This window comes from Trematomus bernacchii, unplaced genomic scaffold (assembly GCF_902827165.1).
Source record: "Trematomus bernacchii unplaced genomic scaffold, fTreBer1.1, whole genome shotgun sequence".
Classification (NCBI taxonomy): domain Eukaryota; kingdom Metazoa; phylum Chordata; class Actinopteri; order Perciformes; family Nototheniidae; genus Trematomus; species Trematomus bernacchii.
The window spans coordinates 8353936-8381068 of record NW_022987689.1 but is presented as its reverse complement, the minus strand read 5'-3'; the positions used below and the strand labels follow the sequence as shown (position 1 = coordinate 8381068).

General features: G+C 41.1%; 3 protein-coding genes across 4 annotated transcripts; 1 reads left to right on the top strand and 2 right to left on the bottom strand.

The window, feature by feature from the left end:
• The first annotated feature begins 450 nt into the window (after positions 1-450).
• angptl4 (angiopoietin-like 4) lies at positions 451-6936 on the top strand. Its single transcript, XM_034137511.1, has 7 exons — positions 451-1091; positions 1911-2021; positions 2132-2219; positions 4587-4700; positions 4834-4929; positions 5173-5457; positions 5569-6936. Exons 1-7 carry the CDS (start codon positions 531-533, stop codon positions 5751-5753), a joined length of 1440 nt encoding a protein of 479 aa, XP_033993402.1. The 5' UTR covers positions 451-530; the 3' UTR covers positions 5754-6936.
• A 1933-nt stretch (positions 6937-8869) lies between these two features.
• On the bottom strand, positions 8870-23021 carry LOC117488535 (dipeptidyl peptidase 9-like). 2 transcript variants are annotated; one of them, XM_034137509.1, is made up of 21 exons: positions 22875-23021; positions 20755-20846; positions 20377-20615; positions 20024-20136; positions 18982-19155; positions 18261-18432; positions 17872-17982; positions 17590-17718; positions 17271-17332; positions 17079-17179; positions 16759-16936; positions 15880-16039; positions 15703-15782; positions 15030-15182; positions 14384-14519; positions 12727-12872; positions 12472-12618; positions 12191-12343; positions 11537-11679; positions 10412-10523; positions 8870-9936 (listed from the first exon to the last, which is right to left on the bottom strand). In XM_034137509.1, the coding sequence occupies exons 2-21, from the start codon at positions 20808-20810 to the stop codon at positions 9844-9846; spliced, it is 2658 nt and encodes an 885-aa protein (XP_033993400.1). In that variant the 5' UTR covers positions 20811-20846; positions 22875-23021; the 3' UTR covers positions 8870-9843. The 2 variants fall into 2 exon arrangements, with proteins under 2 accessions (XP_033993400.1, XP_033993401.1); XM_034137510.1 differs by having other exon boundaries at positions 18261-18429.
• Positions 23022-23516: 495 nt separating this feature from the next.
• Positions 23517-26645, bottom strand: rps15 (ribosomal protein S15). Its single transcript, XM_034137507.1, has 4 exons — positions 26554-26645; positions 26073-26158; positions 25270-25504; positions 23517-23681 (listed from the first exon to the last, which is right to left on the bottom strand). Exons 1-4 carry the CDS (start codon positions 26554-26556, stop codon positions 23568-23570), a joined length of 438 nt encoding a protein of 145 aa, XP_033993398.1. The 5' UTR covers positions 26557-26645; the 3' UTR covers positions 23517-23567.
• Between the last annotated feature and the right edge of the window lie 488 nt (positions 26646-27133).

Below are 27133 nucleotides of genomic sequence, written 5' to 3'. Positions count from 1 at the left end.
GACTGATAATCTGTTGAGTTATCACCAACAGGCACACCCTCTATTCTATGAGCCTAATGGGGATTCTGGTATCACTGTTGACCAATTTCAGGGTGTTGCTGTGTCCCGATAAACCAGATTAGCTCATGTTCTCAGGAACAAAACACATATTACCACTAGTGTTAATTCAGAAGTAAAATAATACATTTGTTTCACTGCTGGCGATTAGTTTCCTCCAGTAAGTCATGAAGTCCCTGTCTCCAACAGTGCAGAGATGAAAGCAAATCTTTTTGTTATATTATGTCCCTCCTCCGCCTCTGACACGAATAGTTAACAGAGAGGTGGAGGAGGGACAAAAACCTGAGAGTAACTGCACCCCTCCCTCTCCTCGGCTGGCCAATGGCAGGCAGTTTACAGCTTAGAGTTGAGGGCTGTGAAACTATATAAACTGTTCACGCTCTGATCGCTCTGCAAGCCGACTGAGCTCTCAAATCCAACTCAAAAACACAGGGCAGAATACTCCACACTTCTGCAACAGGACACAAGATTTAATGCAATATTACAACAATTTGAAAACAGCAACAATGAAGACAACACTGGCAACTCTGACTCTCTGCCTGGTGGTGCTCATGGCCACAGGTTTCCCCTTGGAGAAGAAAGGGGGTTCAACCTCCGGTCGTGCTGCCAAGGAGAAGCGTGTACAGTTCGCAGCTTGGGATGATGTGAATGTCATCGCTCATGGCCTGCTGCAGCTGGGCCAGGGGCTGAAGGAGCACGTGGACAAAACTAAAGTCCAGATGAGGGACATTTCCACCAAGCTGAAGGTGTTCAATCGCACAGTGACCGAGCTGGGGAAGGAAAGCCAGAAGCTGCGAATGGAGGGGGAGGCCCTGAAGGCTCGAGCCCATGGACTGGAGGACAGAGAGGGGCAGCTGCTCAATGTCACGGCCGAGCTGAGGGAGAAGGCGGAGGAGATGCATCAGGAGAGGAAGACGATGAGCGAGAGGATGAACCGGCTGGAGGAGAGGGTGGACAGCATGCTGCAGAGGGGTGCTGGGCTGCCTGACTCCAACGCTGGGGCCAAGAACAGCAGTGATGCTCGCAACATCCAGGTGAGAATGCAATACTTGTTCTCCTTTTTCAGTGAAGCATTGGAGTTATAGTTAGTTTGGGAGGAAAATAAGATTTCTTCTGTATTCAAAACATGTTTCATATTCTTATTACTTCAAACTAAAGTCCCATTCAGAGTATGACATGTTGCTTTACTGCACAAAGGGACTCAAGTTAGTGGATGTACAGTATGCATGGGCCATTGGCTTTTATGGGGGGGCTTTTTCTCCTCAGCTCAAAGGCACTAAATCAAAAAGCACAAAGGGCAAGCAGTGGGTGGTGGGTGTAGTGGAGTGGAGGGGAGGGGGTTGCTTAACAAGCCTGCATGGCATTGAGCAAGACCGTGCAGTACGTGCAGGGAAACACTACAGCCTGACAGACAAAGGGATCTGCACGCATCAGCTGCAAGAATGTGTGAATAATTATCCACAGCTGGGTGATTTTACAACCTGTAGAGTATTCGGCCATATGATACAGTAGAAGGGGGCTTATGCGAGTTGCACTTTCTCTGCAAGTCTCAGCTTACAATGAAGTATGTGAGCCTGAAAGACTTCATAGTGGGATGGAAAACCCGCGCTGTGAGTGAGTTACATAACCACACCACAGCCGGTGAGAAAGGAAAAGGGCTTTTCATTGAGGAGTGGAAATGTGTGGGGTCTATGTTTAGGGCTTCTCAATGAAACCCTGCAAACTGTTTGTTGTGTTCATCTGGTTACTTCTGTGGCTGTGAAGCTCAATGCCACATTGTATGCACAAGCACTGTGTAATAAAGATGACCAAAAGCTGAACATTTGGTTCTTTTGTGTCGGTTTTTCTCTCAGCTGATGCTGGAGGGTCAAAACAAACGCATTGACGATCTGATGGAGCGGATCAGACTCCAGCAGGAGAAGCTTGACAAGCAGAATGTGCGCATCAGGACACTGCAGAGCCAGGTGAGGAAGCGTTAACATTACAACTTGCATCAGAATAATCTTTGAGAATTATCTTTCTTATTTATTTATTTTTTTTCTGCAATTACATCATTGGTTTGTCACTTCTTCAGGTTCAACAGGCCCGTCAGAGAACTTCCCTGCAGAGCAGCCAGAATGACATGCAGAGCAGCGTCGCCGAGCAAAGCGACTCACCAGTCGGTAAGTAAAGCCAGAAAGCGCCCAAAATCCTCTCCTTACACCTTCTTAAGCCGACTGGACAAGATCTGACGCCAAATGTGGCACACCATCTGTTTAGTAAGGTCAGAAAGAAGCTTAAAATCACTAGCAATTAAAATCAAGGAATCTAATCAATTGAGGACACGCTTCTCTACCCAGCGTGACGCCAGAAATATAAACTGTTAGGCTTCTTGCAGCAGCCGTGCTTTTTAGCTGGTAAACTAACTACTGTACTTTAATGTATTTAAATATATAATTTAGGCATCCAACTTTTCCGTATTCTGAACTAAAGTATATCTAATTTGCATTTGGTTTAATAGCATTATTTGAAACGTATTTAAATCATCATCGTTTAAAGTGCTTACAGAATGAAATGGGCAAATTAAAGTTGTCAGCATGAGGTTCAGTTAAGTCCCCTCATACTGTGGCTTACAGTAATTGTAAAAGGCAGTAAATGATGCCCTCAGTGTGAAGCCACGCCAAGCAGCTGCTGCTCCCAGACCAGCAGTCATAATGAATGCTTTCATCCAGACTGTACCCTGCTGAATACTCTCAAACTGGGACACACGCTCAGGTTTCTTACCCAACACACACTGGTCAAACTTAAGGTCTGTTTGGCCTTTAAAGAGGACAAAAGGAATGAAGGGAGGAAATGCTGAAAAAAAGCTAATTGCTGCATAGATGGTAGATTTTAATTCATAAAGATGAATAAAATGAAGTCACTTGGAAATATATTGAACCTCTGTTTCTGATGGCCGTGGATGAGAAGTAGGGGAAAGGTGAACACTGCTAAGGCAACAAATGAGACTAGTCAGCCAGTCACAATACACCTCAGAGCTCTGATATCAGCAGGATTTGAGGAATGAGGTGAAAGAAGGAACACGTTTATTTGGCAAGGTTTCAACTGGGGGAAAGTTTGCTGGTCTCTCAGAGTGTTCACTCAGGGTCACACAGTTTAACAGGATTACTCATACTGTTCGTTTCTGTGGTGTGGGGGGTGGGAGGTGGATGAGGGGAACCTAGAAGGCTTTGTACAAATCTAGCATGCAATGTTGCTCGGATTACAGCCCTTGAGCCTGAGCCAAGAAAAAAAGTAGGAGAAAATGGGAAAATATGGTGGTCTATATTTATCTGTGAACTTTGTACAGATATCCCGCAGTTTTTAAAGACCCTTGCCTCCTCCTCCTTTTTTAGGACGTCCCGCCTTTTTGTGTAAAACAAACATTTGTACATCCCTCAAGAATGAGCAACCTTTCCCCTAGATCTGTCAGGGAGTCAGACATCCCTCCTCCTCCTCCTCCTCCACTTCATTCATCTTCTCTCCTCCCCCATCCCCAAACACAAACCACCCACCTCCATCTCTCTCCTATTGTAATGAGGAAGAAGTGTGCCAAAGTTCAGGACAACCCCTGACCCTTAGGCATACTACAGCCACAACCAGCCACCAAGGGTTCATGCCTCTAGAGGAAAGGTCATTACACACTAATGAGGTTCTGTGGTCAGCTGGTGTCCTCACATTGACACAATATACAGGCCAATACCAAACAATAATAAATCAACCCATTTTGACATTTTATTTGTAATTATTACAGCTATTCAACAAATAGCATCACATGATGATGTCATGAATGATGAGAAAAGGAATGCAAGAGGTGCGATATTTTACCCCTTCCTCATTGGCCAGATTACAGCTCCAATTGGCTCTGGAATCCCCTGCCTTCCCCAACATACCCTACCCCCCCCCCCTTCACTATCCTCTGATCATTCTCTGTGCATGCACCAGCCATGCACCAGCCATGCACCAGCCATGCACCGCTACCTCACCGCCGGGCTGTTGTGCACGTGAGGGGGATGTGACGATCCAAAGAGAAGGGGGGGTTGAGGAATGTAATAGGTAGTAGTGAGTGAAACTCAATAGCCTGGTAGGCCAAGCAGCTGTAAAGAGGGAGGTCTGCTTGGGAACTGGGAGAAAGGTCATATTCAAAACCGAGACATTTTCTCACTTGAAGCTAGGTCAAAGGCTCTATCAGGTAAACATTTATAACTCAAGATAAGCCCACTCGTAACGATAATCGTATTTGCAGACTCCCGGCTCATGCCGTGCAGAGAAACACGTCGCTGAGAGGTTTCCTAAGTGTAAATGGGCCTACTTATCAATGCTGGGTTAGGTAAACAAGCTCAGATTTCAGCTAAAGTTTGGCAGCAGCCCAGAGAACCTCCATTACATCAACAGAGTTCAAGGCAGTTGATTGAGCAACACATGTGTCACATATTCAGGTTGCCAAGCCCTGAAATTATGATAATGATGAGCTGATTGTCTTAACCTTTGTATTTTCACTCTTCTTCTAGAGATGGCATCCGACTGTCATGAGCTGTTCTTGAGAGGAGAGACCACCAGTGGGATCTATACCATCCAGCCAATCAATGCAGAGCCCTTTAAAGTCTTCTGTGAGATGAAAACCGGTAAGCCCATTTTGGCCCTCATCAGTTCAATTGTCTTACTACCTAGACAATCAGTCAACGACTTGGCAGTTTTCCCTGATGTTTTGGTTGAAACAACATTTTCTGATCAATCCGTTTCTGTCTTTCTGTTTAGATGGCGGATGGACAGTGATCCAAAGGCGTCAAGATGGCTCAGTTGACTTTGACCAGCAGTGGCAGGCCTACGAGAAGGGCTTTGGCAGCCTGAATGGTAAATGCTCTTTTGACTTTGATCTCACTCTCACTAACTTAACATGTGCTAGCCAGCCTGGCCATGGTCAGATTAGTTCAAACAGAATTACTGTCATTTACAACCACTGCATTAGAGGGCAGGATCTGTCCCCAAAGCACCTTATCGCTGATAAGCTTAAATGGATCAAAGGCAACAAAGTAGCAGGAGTCAATGACCCCACTCAGGGTAGTTTTCTCACCATGTATATTTGTTCTTTTCTAGGAGAGTTCTGGTTGGGGCTAGAAAAGATCCACTCCATTTCTAAAGATGGCAACTACATCCTCAACATCAAGCTCTCTGACTGGAGTGGAGATTCAGAAGATGTGCGCCTCCCCTTTCATCTGGGCGGAGAGGAAACCAAGTACTCGCTCAAGATTGAGAAGGCTGAAGCTTTCAGCCCCTTGGAGACTTCCCTGGGGACTGACGCCACCTCCGGCCTGCCTTTTTCCACCAGCGACCAAGACAACGACCTGAAAAACGACATCAACTGCGCCAAGCACCTTTCTGGTAAGACAATCACAATGATAAATGACTCGATGTGAATTTATTCCCAGTTTTAAAAATCAGGATAGCTCTTAGAAGCAGCACCTAACATCATATTGTCCTTTGTCATGCTAGGTGGCTGGTGGTTCAGTAACTGCGGTCGCTCCAACCTGAACGGCAGATACTTCCAGAGTCCCCCTCCCAAGCAGCGACACCAGAGGAAGCAGAGCATCTTCTGGAAGACCTGGAGGGGCCGCTACTACCCTCTGAAGTCCAGCAGTATGATGATCGCCCCCGCTGCGATCACCAATAAGTCATAAAAATATAAAGAGACAGATTAAAGTTGCGTTAAAAGGAAGGGGGCAGAAAGAAGTAGATGTTGTACTATTCTTTCTTTTCTTGATGCTTGGTTGATGAGGTAGACACATCATTTCCCCTGGTTGTCTCCCTGCAAGGGAGACCTTACACCAAAGTCAAGGCCCTCAAAAAAAGAAGCAAAAATAACTCACATTACATGAGTTCCAGGTTTCCCCTGCTCTGTTCTCTGAGAGAAGAAAAGATTCCTCCCCTGCACCCAGAGCCACAGATGGAAAAGAGACTAAATGTGCAGTGGAAAGTTTTTCATATGTTGAACCATTGCAGTGGATTCCTTCTATTTGGCACAAAGCAGGGGCCCCTAGACAAGAGAACATTGCAGGGCGAGTCCCGGCACGTCCACTGTGCTGTGAGCCACTGATGATTTGCAACAAGTAGAGACCCATCGCCAGACATGTGGTGTTAACTATATATGTGGGCTGTTGTTGATATTGAATGTGGTTTTGTAGCAGGTAAACAGCACTGCCAGCTCAAAAACAGATTTGTAAAGAATGCATGTAGGGGTGAAATGGAGGCCGATTAAGTAGGAGTTTTAAGCCCAATGGTGCGGACCAAATAATGACCTAATTTAAACAAAGACTTGTTTTTTGCATGAGCATGATGACATTTGTTTTCAAAAGCATTATGTAAAGTTATAAATCACTGTAAACTAGTATAATGAGCAGAAACTGTGTTAAGACTGATGTTCATGGCGCACTCAAAACCATTCCAGCCTTTTGAACGACATATTTTCCGTTTGCAATTGTGGAAAAAATCAAGCATATTCTTTACTGACATTTTTCCTTGGTGATTTTGACGATGTTAGGTCATATTGACCTATTTAAAAAAGAGAGGCATGGTTTTGTACTTAGTGTATGAAGGAATGTCTTCCGTCTTTCAGAATATAACTGTTACTGATTTTTTGTGACATTATCTGTTGTACTCATGACTTCAGTGTTTGTTCTTTTAGATGTTCCCTTTCCTTATTTAAATGCAAAAGAATCCATATATATATAAATATATATTTCTGGTGCTGTCTGTCTGTAATTTATATTGTCCTTGTCGTGTTTACCAGATGTACAGTTGTTTTTTAAGAGGCCTAACCATTTTGGGGTCATTATGAGCTAATAAAATGTCTCTAAACTATTATTGCTTTGTCTGTGTATTATGTGCCCCTTATCTACAAGTATCCACAAGTTTGCAACACAATTTAGAGTGGTATACGAGCATGAAAGTAAACTGACAACAGAACTAATACAAAAGTTCACAAATATCAGAAAAACAAATATGGATACAACATTGCACATTTTTCATAGATTGTTATTTTCGAAGGATCAAGATGTGCCTTTTGATTTATCCACTATGTATTTACATTTTAGACTTGAAAAATAACCCTCTCAGTTTAACAGAACATGATCTTTTTTAGTAACCAAACCTGGGTGGAAAAATAGACTTTCTTTGGAATCCTCTGCAGGTCTAAACCCATACAGTATTACTAAACCATTGCATTAAGCCACACATGGCTAGTCTTATTTTGATATAAGCTTAGTTACATTACGTGGAAGGAAACTTGAGAAGCTTCAGTGTGTCAGCTTTAATTTTTCACTGTAAAACTTCCTGCTTACTGTCAAGGTGCTTCATCCCTACTGATCTTCTGAGCACTGTGGCTCAAGATCGGCCTCAGAAACAGCTGATCTGATGCAGTGTGCTCTGAACTGACCTCTGCCTGCAGCTGATCGGTGTAGAAGCAGGTCAAAGTCAAAGCTGGCCGCCACGCAATACGTTATATAAAGACATGGGGACAGCCTTGTTACCTGCAGAGAAACATACAGAGCAGCTTACTTACTCTACAAACCTCTTGTCAAAAATATTGTTTTCTTACTCATGGTAACTCTAGAGCTTATTTTCTTATCTTGTCAACTTATATTTTAATCAACTGATATTTTAATTCAACTAATGTGTTAATGGTACCAAGCCAGTGGATGAACAAACCATTCTGCACTTGTATTGAGGCCATTTAGTTACTTTAAGATGCAATTCCCCTCTTTTGGTGTTTATGAATTGTCATGGTGTGTGTTATTTTATCTTATTTGACAGTGCCAAAGACACATTTCCATTGTGTTTTACACATGTTGCAAAGTTGTATTCAATACATGTTGTATTTACTTTTTTGCTGAGGGTAAAAGATGATATTATTGATAATTAAATATGATGCTACAACCTGTTAGCTTGTCTTAGCATAAAGTGGAACTGGGGAACAGCTATCAGCGGAAGTTAGCCTGGCTCTGTCTGAAAGTTAAAAAAAAATGCTAACCAGAAACCTTTAAAGCTAATTATTGGTAATGGGAAGGTTATTTCTTTACTATTCTGAGGCTGGGAGTAACCAGTCGAGCTTTTCTCAACGTTAGTTACATAACACAGTAACCAACATAAATAGCCGTTTTACACTTGTGTTTGTGTAAAAGCAAACAAAGAATGTTGCGAGCTTTATTTTGTAACTTTTGATAGAGTTAGCTTCATACTAAACTAAGCTAACTTGCTTTTTTGCGGTTGCTTCATATTTAACCACACTGAAATGAGCGTCAATCATTTTAGCTAACGCTTCATGGAGCACATTTGTCGAACTATTCCTGATAGTTTCAAGATGTCCTCATACCTCATCACCTGCTTGAAGATGTTTCACACCGAGGCCTTTGTGCTGAGGTGATTTAAATAAGGCCAGCTGCCTCCCATCTGATCTGTGTGTGGTTATAAGATCAAGGTTGGGCATCACTCACTTGTGAGAGGAGTACCCTATCATTGAAAGGTTTCCATAGCAACTGTGCTATCTGCTAATTGAAGGAGGCAAGAGGGCCATCAAGCAGCTGCTGCTATACTAGAGCAAGGTGCTTGAAAGCCGTGATGTTGCAGCAGTGGTGGAGCTTCAGGAAAGAGAGGAGGCCTATAATTGTAGGTGTCTAATTATGGGTTATAGGGGAATAGCAACATAAGAAAACACAGTTTATACGATGCATTTCCTAAAAGCATTGCCTGGTTGCATCCTGCAAACCATGAAACAGAACAACACAGGAGCCACAGAGCATGTGATTGATTCATACATTTATTCTTTATCATGTACAAATTGTATTCCGGTGGTACAAAGCTGTTGTAAGACTCCAGTGCTCACCCTCCTGTTGTCTTTATTGCAGTAAAAAAATGAAATACCAGCATGATCAAGAGTCAAGAGGTACTTTGGCAAATATAAATTATGTGTTAAGAAGGCAAGCAGACATCTCGAGCAATGTAATGTGAGGGGAGAGAGCGACGCAAAAATATCAATGTGCGGCCAGCTCATGTCAGCACTCATTTAAAAAAAAGAATAAAAATATTTTATTTTAAACAACACACACACTTAAAACAAGTGGATAGAGGAAGAGTCTCGCTTTTACTTCATGGTTACACAAACTGCAAGGTTCGGACTCACAGTATGTATGGATATTGCAATTCTACGTGTGTGCTTGTACTGTATTTCACATTACGTTTAGTGTGTGAGCTCATGTCTGCGTGTATAGATTTCCTTTTTTATCTGTGAACTGTAACCCCGTTCCTACCAATGACTCAAGTGAATAAAACAAGTGGAGCGGGGAGGGGGGGGGGGCAACACTTTAACATTTGGCAAAAACCCTTAATGGTTGCAGAGATGAGGACGTGGGTGAGCGATGAGTCAATGTGACACAGCCTGCAAACATTTCTCCATGTGTCCTTGTCTTTGTTCAGCTTTCAGGGTGAGACACCACTTCTCTGTGCTCGTAAACCATACCCCAGACTGTACACAGAGCAGAAGGGGGGGGGGCATTGATGAGACAGAGAGAGCAAAAGAGGGAAGTATAGTGAGGTGACAAGTTCACCGGAGAGAGTGTTTGGCTGCAGAGTGTTCGATAGTTTCTTGATGACATGGTGTACAGGTGGAGACTAGGGTTGGGGTGCAGAAGTCAGAGAGAGAAGAGATGGGGGTGAGCTGGAGGGGTAAAGGAGGACAGAGGGGACTTGACTTCACTTCTCCCTTGTTGTCTCATTTCAGAGGTATTGTTGTAGAAAGTGCAACAGCATTATCTCGTAGTGCTCTCCAGACTCAGGGCAGCGAATACTGTGTCGCTCGTTGGGGTAAACCTGGAGAAATTAAACAGGTTGACAAAATTAGAGCTGCTACTAAGGATTATTTTCATTTTCCTTTTCTAGATTATTTGATTGGTCTACAAAATGTCAAAAAATACTGAATGTCAATCGTAGTTTCTAAGTCAGAGGTGATGTCTTTAAATGTTTGTTTAGTTAATCAAAAACCCAAAAGGTATTCAGTTTAGTATGATACAAAAGGTTCAGTTTGAAACACCTTTTCTGTGACTATTATGTAAAAACTGCTTCGAAAGATATCTTCTCACCCTTCACATATATTCCTGACAGTAATTCATCCATTGTTTTTGACTACCGTTAAACATTTTAGTATTCTAAGCCAAAATACAAAAAAATGTTCAGATGGTTTTCTAGATTTTTTAAGGGAAACTCAGATATTTATGATGAAGGTATATGTCCGGAGATATTTCATGGTAACTTTGTGAGTGGGTGAAATATTGCTTGTAATGCTAACCTGAAGCTGATAGGGCTTCCCAGCACGGATTATCTGTGACACTAGGAAATTGGTGTGGAAGAAGTGCACATTCTCATCTAGAAATCCATGGAGAATCAGCAAACGGTTGGGCCTGTAATGACAAGGATTACATGGTTACAATATGATACGCTTCCATACAATGGTAAGGCATACAAAACACATGTTGCACCCCCCTTCATTTTTGATTTAAAACAGGAAAAGCCTTCATGGGTTCAAATACATTTATAGAAAGTTGGGATGCTGAACTTGTGTGCAGCTGCAGCATTTCAACTTTCTGGGGCAGTGCTCCAACACGCTGTTTGTTGGGCCGCCAGGGTCCTTCAGTTACTAAAAACAGAGCCTACTGGCACTACAAATAAATATGAGCACACATTGTCTCACAAGCATAAAAACCCTCCTTAAAACAACAGTCAAGTGTACAGTCCACTGTCCATACAAAGACCCAGATGCCTCAACAGGCCATATCCAAATCTGTTTTTCAAAGTTTTCGAGCAAGGAACACCAACATGTTTGCATTGTCGGGCACACATGCATCTTTGATTGTAAACTGTCGGGAAGGTGGGGGCTCTCCATCTCCAGCTGCCGTGTTTGCTACCAGCTGGGAAAACGGAATGGGGTGGGTTGTGTTTTAGGTGTAGTTTAAAATGCGTGGTATTGCCTGCTTTTGTCGCTACCTTTTTTAAACAAATGCGACACACCGCCCGGCTCATTCAAGTCCGTAGGTACGATAAGTCAATTTATGGATTATCGCGACAGGCCTACGTGTACATGCCTGACACATTTTCTTTAAGCATTGCTTTGATCTAATGATTCAGAATTGTGAACCATTTGAGCTCAGAGATTAGAATGAGCCCAAAGACACATTTCTGTTGAATGAAGGGCGTCCCAACGTGTGTTAAAAACAAAACTGTCAATGATAGGACTTCGATGGGATTATTAACAAATATGAAGCCAGAGTTAACGGTAATTAGGAAGTACCCCTGCAGTCGTGATGGAACCAGTACAATATCTATTGCAATTACTCAGAACATGCAGTATGGTTACATTGGTTTAAATAATATCTGAACTATTGAGAATTGTGTCTGTATGAGTGTGTATACTGACTCGCTGGGCAGCTTGTCCACGTGCAGGGCCACAGAGCCTTCCTCGTAGCCCTGCTGGTTGTTCTCAGGCACATCCATGTAGCGCTCTGTGTAGCCTGTGTCGTACGCCATCCATACAGTCACTGGGGCACCTGCAATAGCCAACTGGCAGGGAAACACAATGTAGTCAGTTAGTCAATGTAATAATGTTAAATAAAGATAACAAATATATAGTATCATACAGGATTTATTTTTTCATTTTGACAGAAGGATAAGCAAAAAATAAAACGTGGTAGAGGAGAAACTTAGTGGCTAAGATTTCCTGTATAACTCTAATATATATATAAATATTCTCTGTGTTCTCTGATCGATAGACATTTTTTTAAATAAAGTTTTCACTTTCAATCCCCCTAGCACAAGGATAGATGTGCAGATGACTGAATGAGGGCCATAAACCAACACATTGTACAACACAGACACCATGTGGATGGAAGCTGCAACTACATCACAGGTTCAGTTTAGAGAGATCAAACTTCATTTTGTTTCAAGTGCATTACATGGTGATTCAAAATATCCCTATTTAATGCTTTATTTCTCCCTTCTCCACAGCAGAGAATGATCGCTGACAGAAAGAGTGTGTATGGTTAAAGGGTTAAAGACGGGCTGAAGGACTAACCTTGAAGACATTGGGTCGCTGGATGAGCCCCATGAGAGAGAGGAAACCGCCATAGGACCAGCCGTGAATGGCTACACGGCTCAGATCCACAAAGTTAAACTTCTCTGCCACGTACTGCAGCCCCTCCACCTGGTCCTCAATCTCCACCTGACCCTGAAAGCACAATAGAACAATTGTAGTATTAATTAAACTGGAAATCATGCTTATGTTCTTGGTGTTATTGTTGTTGGTTCAAATAAAATTCCCTTCTGAAGTTATTTATGCATCTTATATTAGTTTACCATTTTGTTTTTCAATGCTCCTTCAAATTCAAGCCCCCTCTGACAGGAACCCCTCCCATCAATGACGACCACAGCATAGCCCAGAGAGGCCAGTGTGTTCAGACGGAGGTACTTCATCCCCTTGAAGGAGTTGTTCACCAGCTGAACCTGAACACACACACAAAACATTGTTTTTTTAATAAACCAAACAAAACAGATTTGTAATATATTGTGAACCCATCATAGATCCAGATTAAACTGAATGTATCCACGAACCTGTGGGCCTCCATACACGAACAGAACAGTCGGGTGCTTCCTGCCTGGCAGCATGTTGTGAGGCTTGTATACCATCCCATAAAGCTGGAAGCCTGACTTTCCTGCAAAGTCAAAAATCTCAGGTGGATTGTAATCTCCCGGGCAACCTGGAAGACACAAATGTGATCATTAGGTTAGCATGATCTCATACTATCAGGGATTGTGGGGCAACTACTAGAAGAGGTAATTGGCCTGCAAAACTATATGATGGATTTAGTGTATTAAAAAAAGCTAAAATACAAGGGAGCAATTTATACTGCAAAAATAGGCCACGGAGGACAGAAGGACATTTACTGTGTTGTTAAAATAATGTAAGTTGTGATTTACTGTAATTAATTTACGGTTGGATTTTTATTTGCCTGGTAACTGGGAGGACTTTATTTCGCATGTGTTTAAGTGAGAAAAGTTCCTCTAACTTGGTGCAGTTTTTCAGAAAATGTAAGTTAGGTAAGAGTGAAAGTTTTTTTGTGAACCTACTATTGAATTTTTATTTTCGGGAAAAGGAAATTACAATCTGTGCATCTCTTCTTCTGATACATTTTCTTGTGGAAAGTAAAATTATACTCTGGAACCAACAAGGAATTAAGACCCCATTTACACGCAAACGCAAATGCATACGAAACTCAAACGAACCGAATACGATATCAAAAAAGTATTCTGTTCACACGAGACCGCTCGAAAGCGCTGGAGACGCTGTAGTACATATGCTGGGCCTGTAAGTGTGCTGTACGTCCGCCACAAAATACACCAAAAGCAGCGAAGAAGACCCCCGAGCATGGTTGCCCTTCTGTTTATGCCCCGCGGTGGATTTAGCAACATGTAGTTCATGTAATTCTCCATGTCCACTTGTTGCTGATGGTTGTGGTAGAGGAGCTGTAGATTTTGCACTAACATCTGTAGCATGGTCAGTAGCAGTAGCACTAGCAGTAGCTACTGACCATGCTACAGCAGAGTTGGGGAGAGGTGGAACTATGGCTTCATCGTTATCAGGAAATGATCGTATAGGGCGTACACACGGAGCCGTTTGGCCCCCCAGAGCGTTCCGTTTGCAGATCTATCCACCTTGGGACCCGTTATCGTTTGCGGGGTCCGTTTCCACGTTTCCGTTACGGCCTCGTGTGAACGAACGGGCTATACGAAAGAGAAAAGTAGCGGATACAACCGTTTGCGTTCTCGTGTAAACAGCATCTAAGTCATCACACCGTCGTTGGCAGTTACTCTGTGAACCCTAGACTTTTTTTAAACAAGATGTTTTATTTTAAAGTTTTGCCTCCTCACTCTTTTTTAGAATCATACCCGACAATGAACCCTGACATAAATCGCTCATGATGACGAAAGTGTTTGTGCAACACATTATCGGATGCCCTCAGGATTGTCTGGAGGACGCCGCGGTGGATCGAAAGGACTGTCCTTGATCTAATTAAACAAACCTCAACTTTCCCCTACAGTCTGAGCTTTATTGATTATTCCAAACATAAAATCCACAGACAGTCAAGCAACCTTCAAACTCAGCCAAACTGCTCACTAGGAGAAACCGGCCCAATAATGTTAAAACTCTACATATCGAGATAATCAGAAAACAACCGTGTGGCTCTTGGTTGCATCACATCCTGTTTACCTGGTGACTCCATCATGCTGGCCCAGAACTCCGGTACCATGTGTAGTGGGTCGCCTTCTGAGCAGCTCAGTTTGTAGACGTGAACACACGGAGGCGTGCTCACGTTACTGTAGTGGCTGACAAAATAGTCAAAGTTCTGCAGGGTGAAAGAAGCCAGAGAGAAAATAATAAATATACAAAACTATGTAAAATATATAACTGACAAGGAACAGAAGGGCTGAGGGAGGAGAGGATGACATTGCAATGCTACACCACATTCTACAAGTATCAGGGTTTAAAAGCCCAACATGAGCTGCTGTTGTAAAGCACAGCTGACAGCCAGAGAACCTTTATCCCATATAATACTGCAGACTATTCAAACAATCCCTGGCTTTGACAGCTTTCCTCCGGTTTAAAGGTGATTTAATCCAAGTCTGTCAGCTATAACTCACTTGTTGGGATTTAGTTCTATAAGACTTTGCACATACCTCTAAAATTCACATTGACATAAAGAACACACAACTGATCGAGGAAAATATACAATCTTTTTTTAACCATGCCAATATATACCTTTACTAAAGCATTTACTTTAATATGGATATATTAACAGCTGGATAGGAAGAAACGTCAACGTATTTGGACATGTGAAAATAAATGAATGGTTTACCTGGCTAACAGAACAGCTATGAGAGAAGCCGGGCTTGGTTAGTCGGACCACGTCTCCCGGTGAGTCGTAGCTGACCACGTACAGGTGGTGCTCCAGAGGAGTGTCTCTGGTGCCCTGGAAGTACACCAACTTCAATCCCTCGTTCACCCAGATCTACAAAATCAGAAACATTAAGGCGAATTAGAACCATGATACTGTGAAGTGAAGAGATGATGGAGACACTGAAATATCTTTGAAATAAACTCTGTATCACCTATATGTTAATGTGACTTATGTTTAGCGCACTGGATTTAAATACAATTTGTAAAAGGTTACACGAGGTAAACTATGTGTTTTTCAGTCACAATAACAGTTTGGTCCTCATTGGATGAACAATGTAGCATTTTCTGGAATTGTTTGAGTATTAGTCCTCCAATTTTAGGCAGCAGCACAGCGACCCTGAGCAGAGATTTATATATGTTTTTAATTCTCGTAAAAAAATGCAAATAAGACTGCATTACGGTCAATAAATATGTAAAAACAGAAGGCAAAAAGCAAGAAAGGCCTCTGATGCAGATATAACACCCTTATATTACATGTAGGCTTGAGATCATCATAATGATTATTATTATTAGAATGATAATGCACTTTAAACACCTGCAAATCTATATATTGAACACTGAAGGACTCTAACCTTGGAACCATGTCTTGCCAGCACTTCCCATTCTCCACTGGTCAATGTAACTTCCTCCTTGATTGCACATTTGAAATCTCCTGCAGAAAACAGATAACAGAAACAACATGCTCTTGACATACCGAACACTTGATATAATCATTTCAAATAAATGCAGAAACATCGCTGATAACTTACCCTCTACCTGTTGGTATTCCTCCGTCCAATGGTAGCAGCCCGGTTGTAACATGGAAGTGATATTATACAGGTGACTGAAACCCGTTTTAGACTCGTTTACCCAAATGAAACTAAACTCATCATCTGTCGTTTGAATAAAGGGATAGAATATATCATGAACCTGCGAGAAAAAGGATAATCAGTTCTCAAAAAAATGTTCAGGCAATCACAACAATAACATATTTTTCATTAGAAACAGGTCGTTTTAAAGGTCTCCTATCATACTATTTTTAGGCATATATTATAGGTCTCAGATATTTACAAATATATAAAAAAACATGTCTATGAAGTGTTTTGCTCAAAATACCAAACAGATCACCCATTCTAGCCATGCCTCATATCCCTCTATTTCAGCCCTGTTAGAGAAGTGCTGATTCCGGGTCCGTATCTGAAACAGTATGGAGCTCAAATGCTTTTTCTCTTGCGGGTTTATCAGAAGGTGAGTTCCTTTCTTTATTTCCTGCTTTTTTACACATACTCTCTCCAGTACAGGTTAGCTCTGAGTGTTAGCGATGCTTGCTAATGTAAACAAAGACTATATTACGTCCAAAAAACGGTGTGTATTGTTTCTGATAGCAACGTTTCTGATAGTGCCGTGGGCGTAAAGCCAGCCCACATTTCCGATATTACGTCATATCAGCAGCAAATCTGGATCAGCTCTGTTGTACCCCCATTTTTAGAGATTTTGGGATGGAGGGTTTTGTTTTCTGACACTTTCTGAGTTCCCTGACACACCGGGGACATACATATACATATGTATAGAGGACATAAAAAAAGTGCATTTTGCATGATAGGAGACCTTTAAGGGAATCAAAGAGTGTGCCATGTGGAAAGACTTACATTAATCCAGACGTCTGTGGTCTCCTCGTAGATTATGTATGGCTGTGTGTTAGTGGGCACGGCATCCAGACTCTCCTGCCTCTGAGCCGGGTCGTCTGTGACCGGGATGAAGAGCGCTGGAGGCAGAAGGACCAGCTGCAGCCTCCTCTGACTGCGGTCCAGAAGCACTGCCCAGCCACTAGAGGGACACAGAGAGGAGAGAACTCAGAAGGTTGCATTATACAGAAAACTGCTTTATTAGAAACAAGAGGATCCATCTTGTCCATTCACATAACAATTTTAAATCCTAAAAAACAATATCATCTGACAGTCACACTCACTATTTGCCGTCACTCGTCCATCCTACTCTGGCGATGTATTCTGTCCCAGGAAACAAGGAGTTGAAGGGGGCGACCAATTCTTTATCTTGCGTGCTCAAGATCTGTAAAGCACAACGGTAAAAACACATAAGGATTACTTATTGTCATTTTGGAGAAGAGAAAACTAAACAAGAAAAGTAGTGAAAGACTCACTCTTCCTTGCTGGTCTGTCTTGATCTCTGCCAGTTTAAGGGTAGCCTTGGGATTTTTGCTACCTGCAAATAAAGAAATAGGGAAAATGTCAAATGATAGAAATAGACTGAGCCGTGTGTGTGTGTGTGTGTGTGTGTGTGTGTGTGTGTGTGTGTGTGTGTGTGTGTGTGTGTGTGTGTGTGTGTGTGTGTGTGTGTGTGTGTGTGTGTGTGTGTGTGTGTGTGTGTGTGTGTGTGTGTGTGTGTGTGTGTGTGTGTGTGTGTGTGTGTGTGTGTGTGTGTGTGTGTGTGTTGTAAGGCCGGCACTGAGTTACACTGACCTGTACGAGGATATCTGTATGCGTCTGCTTTCCGCTCTTCCAGTGCTGGAGATGGAACATGAATAATCTCTACTTCTGTCTCATCCACCTCTTCATACAGCAGGTACACTGTTTTACCTCCACTAGGGTCTGGTGGGGAAAGAAATGTAAGGCAAATGCATACAGTAATTATTGTACGTATGCAAATGAAAAACTAACTTATCTAAACGCTAAAGGTCAAACTATATAGTTAAAAACAAATCTTTATGTTTAAAAAAATTGGCTTAAAGGCATAAGAATTACCTTCCACTGCTGAAGGACTCCACCAGTAGCCGGTGAAACGGTCAAACTCTTCCTGGATGACAAACGTTGCTACACCTGCAGACTTCGGGTCCTCCTTAACATTATCCAAACCTGGAAACAAAAATTAATAAAAAAGGCTTTCATTAATGTAGTGTTATTGGACATTAGTAATTATTGAATGCTGTGCACTTTTATCTTAAATATAAGATTAAAATAAGGCATCTTAATGGTGTTTTCTTCTCATGTTGCATAAGATGAGTATGAATAAATAGAGAAAACTGAAATCATCTTATATCAAAATCAAAACAATCTTTTTAAATTCACAGCCCTATGTTCAGTGCAAGAGCTTGTTCCTGCATACAGTATGAAGCTATATATTGCATTCTGACCTTTGTGGCAGAAAGTGAGTCTCCTTTCCTCTCCAGTCTTAATGTGGGCAATCCACAGGTCGTTGTTGTTGATGAAGGCTATGAAGTCGGGGTCTCCGGGGCAGATCTTGGGGTCCATGCGGGTCCCTGAGCACTGGGTCTTGATCTCCACAGGCTTTACAGGAGCAGACTGCTAAAACCAACACACACAGTCTTAGTCCGAGGCAAACACAAGAGCAAGCATCGTCTGTAATGTAGACAGTTTTACAGCCAATAAAATGGTACGGTGAGAAAATTGAGGTTCCATCAGAAAGCATTCTTAAAGCTCAGCTGTCTCCTGTTTTTTGGTAAAATGTACAACCATGGAAATGACTGTACATATGGGAAGACTCAAATCATATCTTAGTCAACCCACAAAGAAAATGAGGTATCATCTAGGTCAATAAATATAGTCCAATATTTGAAGGTGGTTAAAAATCTGAGAAACACCACAAGAAAGGTTGATAGCCCATTTAAGTAGCTTTTTAGAGTTGCTTAGGGCACTACGGGAGAAACAAACACAATGCAAAGAAGCTCATATCATAAGATGCACTCAAAACAATATTGATTCAAACCAACAGATAACAGTGATTATGTTATGAACGTATCGTATTGAACCAAAAGAGGGTGTATTATTTATTCATGGTTACATCATATTCCATATTGATTGTTACTGTCTACTCAAAAACTGCAGTGTACTCACGAGGAAGCAGTTGCTGCCTCCATCCTGACAGTAGAAGAGGCTGTTGCTGGCCTGAAAGAGGAACAGGCCCGTCTGGGCGTGGTAGTCATAGGAGGTGATCCCAAAGGCTCCAAGACGCTTTCGCTCTCTCAGCAGCTCCTCCTCTCGGGAGTAGGCCCCCTGGTGCGGTGTAGCCTTAGAGAAGCAAAAACAATCAGATGCACAGTATTAGACTAGATTAAAGAATTGTGTTTTATAGAAGTTTGCAAGGTTTACACTGTACATTTTAGTGTGCTCCCATAGACAGTTTAATTACTGTGATATATACGTGGCAGATCCACATTCAGCTGACCCCACTGATCAAATAACCATACAATGGTTGTACAGTGCAAACATTCCTCTCATAGTTTCTACTACTAGTGCAGCGCCTGTTCAAAACCTGGCTGTTCCGAGCGGGACGGTAGCTTGGCCTGCTGTATAACAGCTCTTTCCTTTTCTAGAAAAGCGATAATGCGAACACCTCTACACTTGACACTTCTCTGTCTTAGGATAATACACCTGCCATGAAATAGTTGCATCACCTAACAGAGTATACACATCATTTCGTTGCAAAAGCTCACATCAGCGGAGAGCGAGCTGTACCCAGAATGCCGCTCGGCAGAGTAACAGTTAAAAGGAAACCCTCAACAAAAATGTGTACATAACACACTTCTAATAAATATGTCCCTTCTAGAGTTGCACTCGACACTGCACTACCTTAGCTACTCAGTAATACACCCGCCAAGTATGAAGTCAATCAGATGAAGGGGTTTCGAGAAAATTGAAGGACAGACAGAGACGTATTTAATTCATGTTAGATGAGATTGTTGCTTAATCTTTCTTAATTGTTTCTGATCATATCCCATGTTTTAAAAAAACAGTGATTCTTTTAAGGACTGCTTTAAAGTAAAAAAAGGTTACAGTCAAAGTATTAAACGCGGCTGATAACAACTAACTGTGAGCTATATCCCGCAGTGCTGTTTGGTACTGGCACTGCACGAACAGGAAGAGAAAGGGAAATCACCTGAAAGTGATCCAGCATCTGTTTCCATGACAACACTAAGAGGGCCTCTTTCCGGATCTTCTTGGGGATTTCTGAGTAGAGTAATGAATTCTCTCTGCTTCCATAAGGCATTCCTGGTAAGCACATAGAAAAGACACAAAAGGAAATGTCAACAACAACAAACAAAGAAGCATTTGCTCAGTGGAAAAACTGAAATCTGACACAGTAATTGTTTAATATGTCCGTGAGGCAATCATATCCTGCTGACTAAAGCAGGAAGACATGACTAAGGACTATTGTAAAGAGTACAGAGAAATAGTATTATAGTAGTAGAAAATACATATTATTTAGTGGTTACACGTCAATCGACTTACCGAGGTAGTACAACCGGTGGGAGTGGGGCCCATTCTCATCCTTCTTCTGCACAAACTGGAAGTCATGAGGAGCCTTGTTGGCGATCATTCCAGAGTATTTTCTGCTACAGTGGATAATGTCACGGAGGCCCTCCCAAGAGTGTTTCTCCACATAAAACTGAGATGGACCGTCCTCCATCTCCACCACCTCGGTGCTGTCCGAAAGGCCGTCCACAGCCGTCATGCTCACGGTCACACAGCTGGATGTTGACATTAGAAATACATAGTAAGAGAGACACAGGCTTAAATATGCATTCCTTGAATGCCATAGGTGAAAATGTGTATTCCTCCACCCTCCTAAGCATAAAAGCAATTAAAGGAGCTATAGCATGAACCTACATTTTCCAGATACCCTCTTTATTGTCACAAAGTTGAACCTTCTTGACTCTATGCATTCACCGGTCAACACACCTCACTCTTATTCTGTGAACCTGTGAACAAAGTACAGCATAAAGATTATTCAAAATTAGAAAATTAACAAAAAGGGTAAACAGGGGTACAGCCTCATATGGGGGTGTAAATGACATGTATCATCATGCTACAATCTTTTTTGAATCTTTGCACCACAATAAAACATTTTCTTATACCACAAAGTCTTGCAGGCTGGTCGATAAAGTTTAATTTAGAGAGATTCACTGGTCTGTGATCAATATGAGATGATAACATATATCCGTTTAAAAAGGAACTAGTATTATTTGACAATTGTATTACTAATGTGCCATGGGATATTCTAAATTAAGGTTTATCTGAAATATGATGATTTTTAGTGATGTTTTGCTTCTGCATCAATGTTGGTCACTGATAGTGATAATTATTATATAATCTTTGAGATCGTTGATAATACAATCGAATTACATCCAAGTCGATGCATCATTACACCCCTACTCATTATGAAAGCTTGTTTTGACCATATACTATTGTATGTGTCAGTCTCCTTTCTTGAAACATTATACAATCATGGTTAGGGGAAAGTTTTAGTGATTTATCTGTTACATCAGTTTTCTATGGAAGCCTGGTTTGCGCAAACAGGCTTCCATAGTTTTCAGACTACAACACGATACAAGACTTTCAAGTGTATTAAGGTTAAGAAACATGGAGCCATATGGCCAGTGCTACACACAAGAGGGACAATTAAGGATCATACTTCCTGTTAGATTTCTCATGTGTTGGATGTATATGTCTCCAAACCTGCCTGAGGCAACGGACAGACAAGCTACACAGAATATCCCACATTCCTTCTTTATCCCTCAGTGTTGTAGGGGATTGGTATAACACAAACAGCAATGGGTCAAATCACGCAACCTAAATAACTGAAGTGCCATTCTCAGTAATGTAATGTATTGAAGTACATTTCCTCAAGTATTGTACTTAAGTATAATTTTGGGGTAACTTGAGTATTTAATTGTATGCTACTTTATACTTCTACTCCATTTTACAAGACAATATTTTACTCTTTACTCCACTACATTTATCTGACTGAATTATTTACCAGTTACTTTATTATTTTAACACTCTCGTGGTTATGATTTTACTTCAGTACAATATTTTAGCACTTCTTCCACCACAGGACTTTCTTATGTTAGTGTGAAGAAGTTATGGCAGGCTAGTATGAAGCTGTGGTGGGGCACTTTAAATCTGCGCTTAAGAGCTCACAACAAATACAACAACCAGCAAAATACCTCAGTTAAAGAGTCAATTCAGCAAAGACCAGTATCAAAGGTTAAAGTGTCACCTGGCCCCTACAGCACATATCTACATCAGACTGGCGAGGGACTATTTATAAATGAGACTAACCAACATGTAGATCTGTTAAAGTGAATGTAATCAGAACCTTATGCCAACCTACTGTTTGTATTCTGCTTAATTCCTTCCCTGAAAACATTCAACTTTAACCTAACATGGCCTCAGTATTATTAGGTAAAATATGTTAAAATGGAATGAATTACACTGCAGTATGTAACGTTATATGGAAAGGCCCTACGCGGCTCAGCGGGTTACTTTATAGTCTAGTCATTTTAATTCTAGGAGTAGGAGAAATACGTTGGGTTAATCAGTTAAACACCGGTAACGTTACCGTTAATGTGAACAGTTAGCTAGTCTACAATAGAGCTTTGTTCTCGGATTTCAACTCACTCACACTCGGAATAACACCGGCATATTCATGTGTTAACATTTTTAAACGGTGCTGACGTAAGTCACAGTTGGCAGTGAATGATGAGACCCTACGTTGTAAGAAGTATTAGCTAACAAACCGTGTCAATGTTTTAAAATATCTCACTAAGCTTCATTTTGACATGACAGATCTCTTCTGTTATTTCGCTCTGAAGCTAACTACCGTTAGCTAGCTATCTAGCTAGAAGCTAGCGAGTAGCTACCTAGCGGTTTGCTGGTTTTCTGTAAAAACATACGTTAAATCCACCGTGCCTACAAAACAAGCGGAAATAAAGTAGAATACTCACCAAACTGGTCACGGTTTCTTTAACCAAATTATTGATGTTATTAGCTTGGTGACAATAAACAGATTGTGCAACTGCTAAAGGTTGTATCCATGGCCCAGAGCGGCCAGACAAAATGTAGCTGACTCTCAGATCGGAAGCAATAGGAACCTTCGCCTGCTGGAGTTAGTACAGCCTGGAACTCTTTCAAGGGCGCACCGCCGCTCTGCGGACGCGTCAGAGATGGTCAGTGACGGCCGGCTGGTGGAGACAACGATATCCAGATATATTTATTTACACCACCTATTAACCCTAATTTCTGGCAAATGTTTGACATTTATAACTCTTACCAGATTTCACGTCAAGATAAAGACTCAAAAAGTCATGATGGTAGAGTAATAATCAATTAACCAGTTAAGAGTACAATGTACACTGTGGTTTTTCTTTTACATGCATGAGATTTTCATGTTCTTTATAAAAAATTATTTTCCTAATGGCTCTTGCCGTCTCATGGTGAGCTAAATGCTTTGTCTTTCAGGATCGCCCTACTCATCACGACAGTGCAAAACCCATTCTATTATTTCAGATACCTGGAAGCAATCCATAGTTTATCAAGGCAACCAACGGTTATTTTAAAATGTGCTTTAAAAAAGAAAATCAGAAACGTTTTGTGGAACAACCAGTTTTTGTTTTATTTGTACAAAGAATACAGCATTTCTACTTCAGAGGGATGAACCGAGAAGAGTGTGTAGCTCCAATACCGGGGCGACCGTGCTTGACCGGCTTGTAGGTGATGGAGAACTCGCCCAGGTAGTGTCCGCACATCTCAGGCTGTGGAGAGGAGAAACACGTTAGCAACAAAATACATGCTGTGCACTTACAGCTGCAAGAACAGTGATGTTGTAGTTGCCAATCATAATCTGACAGTATGACAGTTAACAGACAACATATATAACTTTAGGCAGCTCTTAAAAAAAAGAAAAGAAAAGAAAGGAGGAAAAAGCTAGATATAACTTTATAATTAAAGTCAGTTGCAAACACTAGCATGTTATTAGATTATCTTCCTGTAGGAAAGGTTTTTATCTGCTGTCTTTTTCCTGTAATATCCTTTTCTTCTCATAACTTTGATGTTGACTCAATTTTAAACATTGCCATTCTTTGGTCAAGTGATTAGCTGTCCGCAGTGTGGCACGCCCATTTCCAGAAATCAGTTTTGAAAACCATTTCAACTTGACGATTATGTATGTGATGCATCGATTTCCAACAATGTAGTTTTAACTTTTGTAATTTAAAAGGTCACCAATCATGCTATTTTTAGGCAATAGCATAGGTCTCCGATATGTAAAAAACATGTCTATGAAGTGTTTTGGTCAAAAAACCAAACAGATTACCCATTCTAGCCATGCCTCATATCCCTCTATTTCACTTCCTGTTACATAAGTACTGATTCTGGGTATAAAGCTTCTTTTTTTTTTTACTGAAAAATAAATAAATAGAGGGGGCGGAGCTTATGCCGGCTCATGTGGGACCTGGCAGATACTGTCTAAAATGTTGCGGTGATGAAAGGCAAGGATTATTTCTGAAACAGTATGGAGCTCAAAGGCTTTCTCTCTTGCGGGTTTACCACAAGGTGAGTTCCTTTTTATATCCTGCTTCTTACACATGCTCTCTCCAGTACAGCTTAGCTCTGAGTGTTAGCAATGCTTGCTAATGTAAACAAAGACTATTATGTCCAAAACACGTCAGGAATTGTTTCTGATAGTGCCGTGGGTCCACCATCCGATATGATGTAATTTACGTCATATCGGATGGCAAATCTGGATCAGCTCCGTTGTACCCCCGTTTTTAGAGATTTGCGCAGAGGAAAAGAGAGGGATTTATGTTCTGACACTTTGGGAGTTCCCGGACACATATTTATGTATAAAAGACATAAAAAAAAAGTGCATTTTGCATGATAGGTCCCCTTTAAAGAAACGTGTCAACCACCTTTTACATAATGGAATCATTGAAAGATGTTACTCTCCCTGTCAAATGTAGCCTGTTCCCAATCTTCATCATACTGCTGTTCAGCAAAGTATTCTTTACAACCAAGATAAAAAAAAAAAACAGTGCACAACTTCAATTATATGCCTACTGTCCTGACATTACTTAATGGGTGATAACGGCTTTATAGACAAGGCGCAGTCAAAAAGCACTAGTTTTGGTGCTTTGACATCTGACAGCCTACTCTAGATAAACAAAAACAATATACCCCTACCTAATATTATGCATTTTAAACTGTATAATTTCCACCAGAAGTCAAACTTTGTTGGAACCGCAAATGACATTCGTTTGCAGGAATCTGGCCAAGGCGATGAATAGGAAGTCCATGTAAGGTCTCAAAATATACACATTCTCTCCATCCCACCAGACCCCTCACCTTGATTTCAACCTGGTTGAAAGTCTTGCCGTTGTACACTCCAACCATGGACCCGACCATCTCAGGCAGGATGACCATGTCTCGCAGATGAGTCTTCACCACCTCTGGTTTCTCCATGGGGGGAGCCTCCTTCTTGGCCTTGCGCAGGCGCTTCAGGAGGGACTGCTGCTTGCGGCGCAGGCCACGGTTCATCCTTCTCCTGGGGCGGGCACAGTACAGCTGCATCAGCTGCTCACTTTGGACAGAAAGAGGACAATGTGATCAATGAGAAGCTCTGCCATATTTAAAATAATAGGTGTTCTGTGACATGCAGATTGACAATGTGGTAGCAATTGTATAATGATATTGGATCTAATATATCATATTCCAATCACTTGTATATAGACTCTAAATGCACTATTTCTCTTTGTATTTACTTGCACTATTTTTTCTGTTTTATTGTGTTGCACTGTTGGAGGAGCCTGTGACCTAAGATTTTCATTGTCATGACTACACTGTAGCTATGTACGTATGACCAATAAAAGCCTTGAACCTTGATAACATTCACTTTGGATGGAACATCTGGAAATGATACAATTTATTTTCTGTTTCAGTGTAATGATTGTGGATCTCTAGGTTAGCACTCCACCACAAGTTTGCAAATCTGAGAAATGTCTCATATGAGACTTTATCATTGACTAAGCTATGGTTTAACACTGTTTGGGAAAGCAGGATCCAAGTTTACAAGCTAATGTAACTAAGAACAGGTAATGCAATGTCTCCAGCTGAACAACATCTGCATAAGCTTTTTCAACATCACTTACTAGGACATGTCCAGGAGCTGGTCCAGGTCCACACCTCTGTAGGTGAACTTCCTGAAGGTACGCTTCTTCTTGATCTCGGTTTCCGCCTGAAAAAGAGATACAGCATCCAAGCTAAGTATGTGTTTTGCACTCAAAATAATGCACAAATGCCTTGAACAAAAATGAATTTAATAAAACGGTTGAGCATTTTCTGAACATTCCCTCGGACCAACAATGACACTAAAAATAATATCATATTTAGCTATGGGTACAGACTACGTTGAAGTATAGGGTTAGCTTAGCCGAGCGGCCATAGCTCAGGCTAATACGTTGCATTTAAAAACACATTGATCTGACACTGGCAGTATAGATATCCTTCGGAAAGGTGAGTGAACAGTTATAATTGTCGGGTGCCATGGCCAGCTATCATAAATAGTGACTTTAGAGCTCGGATGCATATAGATTGTAGTTTTACAGGATTCACAATCGGTTGTACACCTACCATCTTGCCTGAAGTTCAGTGAGGAAAGATCGAGCAGAAGTCTCGTTAGGCCTGATATCGCGCGATTTTAAGGCAAACATCCGGTGGTGTCTTCCGGCAGTAGTCCCCCATGTGAACAACAGGTGGTGCTGCTGTACAATAACTCTGCATAGGGTCCACTTTTTCACCAATGTCTCTTTTTTACGAGTGTTAAATTATTACAAGGAGAGAAAAATTTACCAGAAAAAAACGAATAAGAGGATCAAAGGTAGTATGTATCTAAGTACATTATATAAGCATTTTATTCATCTAATCGTTACTTCAGTATTTTAATTTCATGCTACTATATTAAAGATAGAAATAGTTTTACTTACTTACATATTTATAAACTACATTTATTTAATATTACTTTAAAAAATAGATATTTACAAAAAATACTATTTTAATGTTTTTTTCAATATATTTTTATATACGTTTATAATATGAAACACATTGTTAAAGATTAAAATGGTGGGTAATAAATATCATAGACCTACTGTGTGTGTGTGTGTACATGTTCAATGTTCTTTATTATTATTTGTATTTATCATTTTTCTATAAT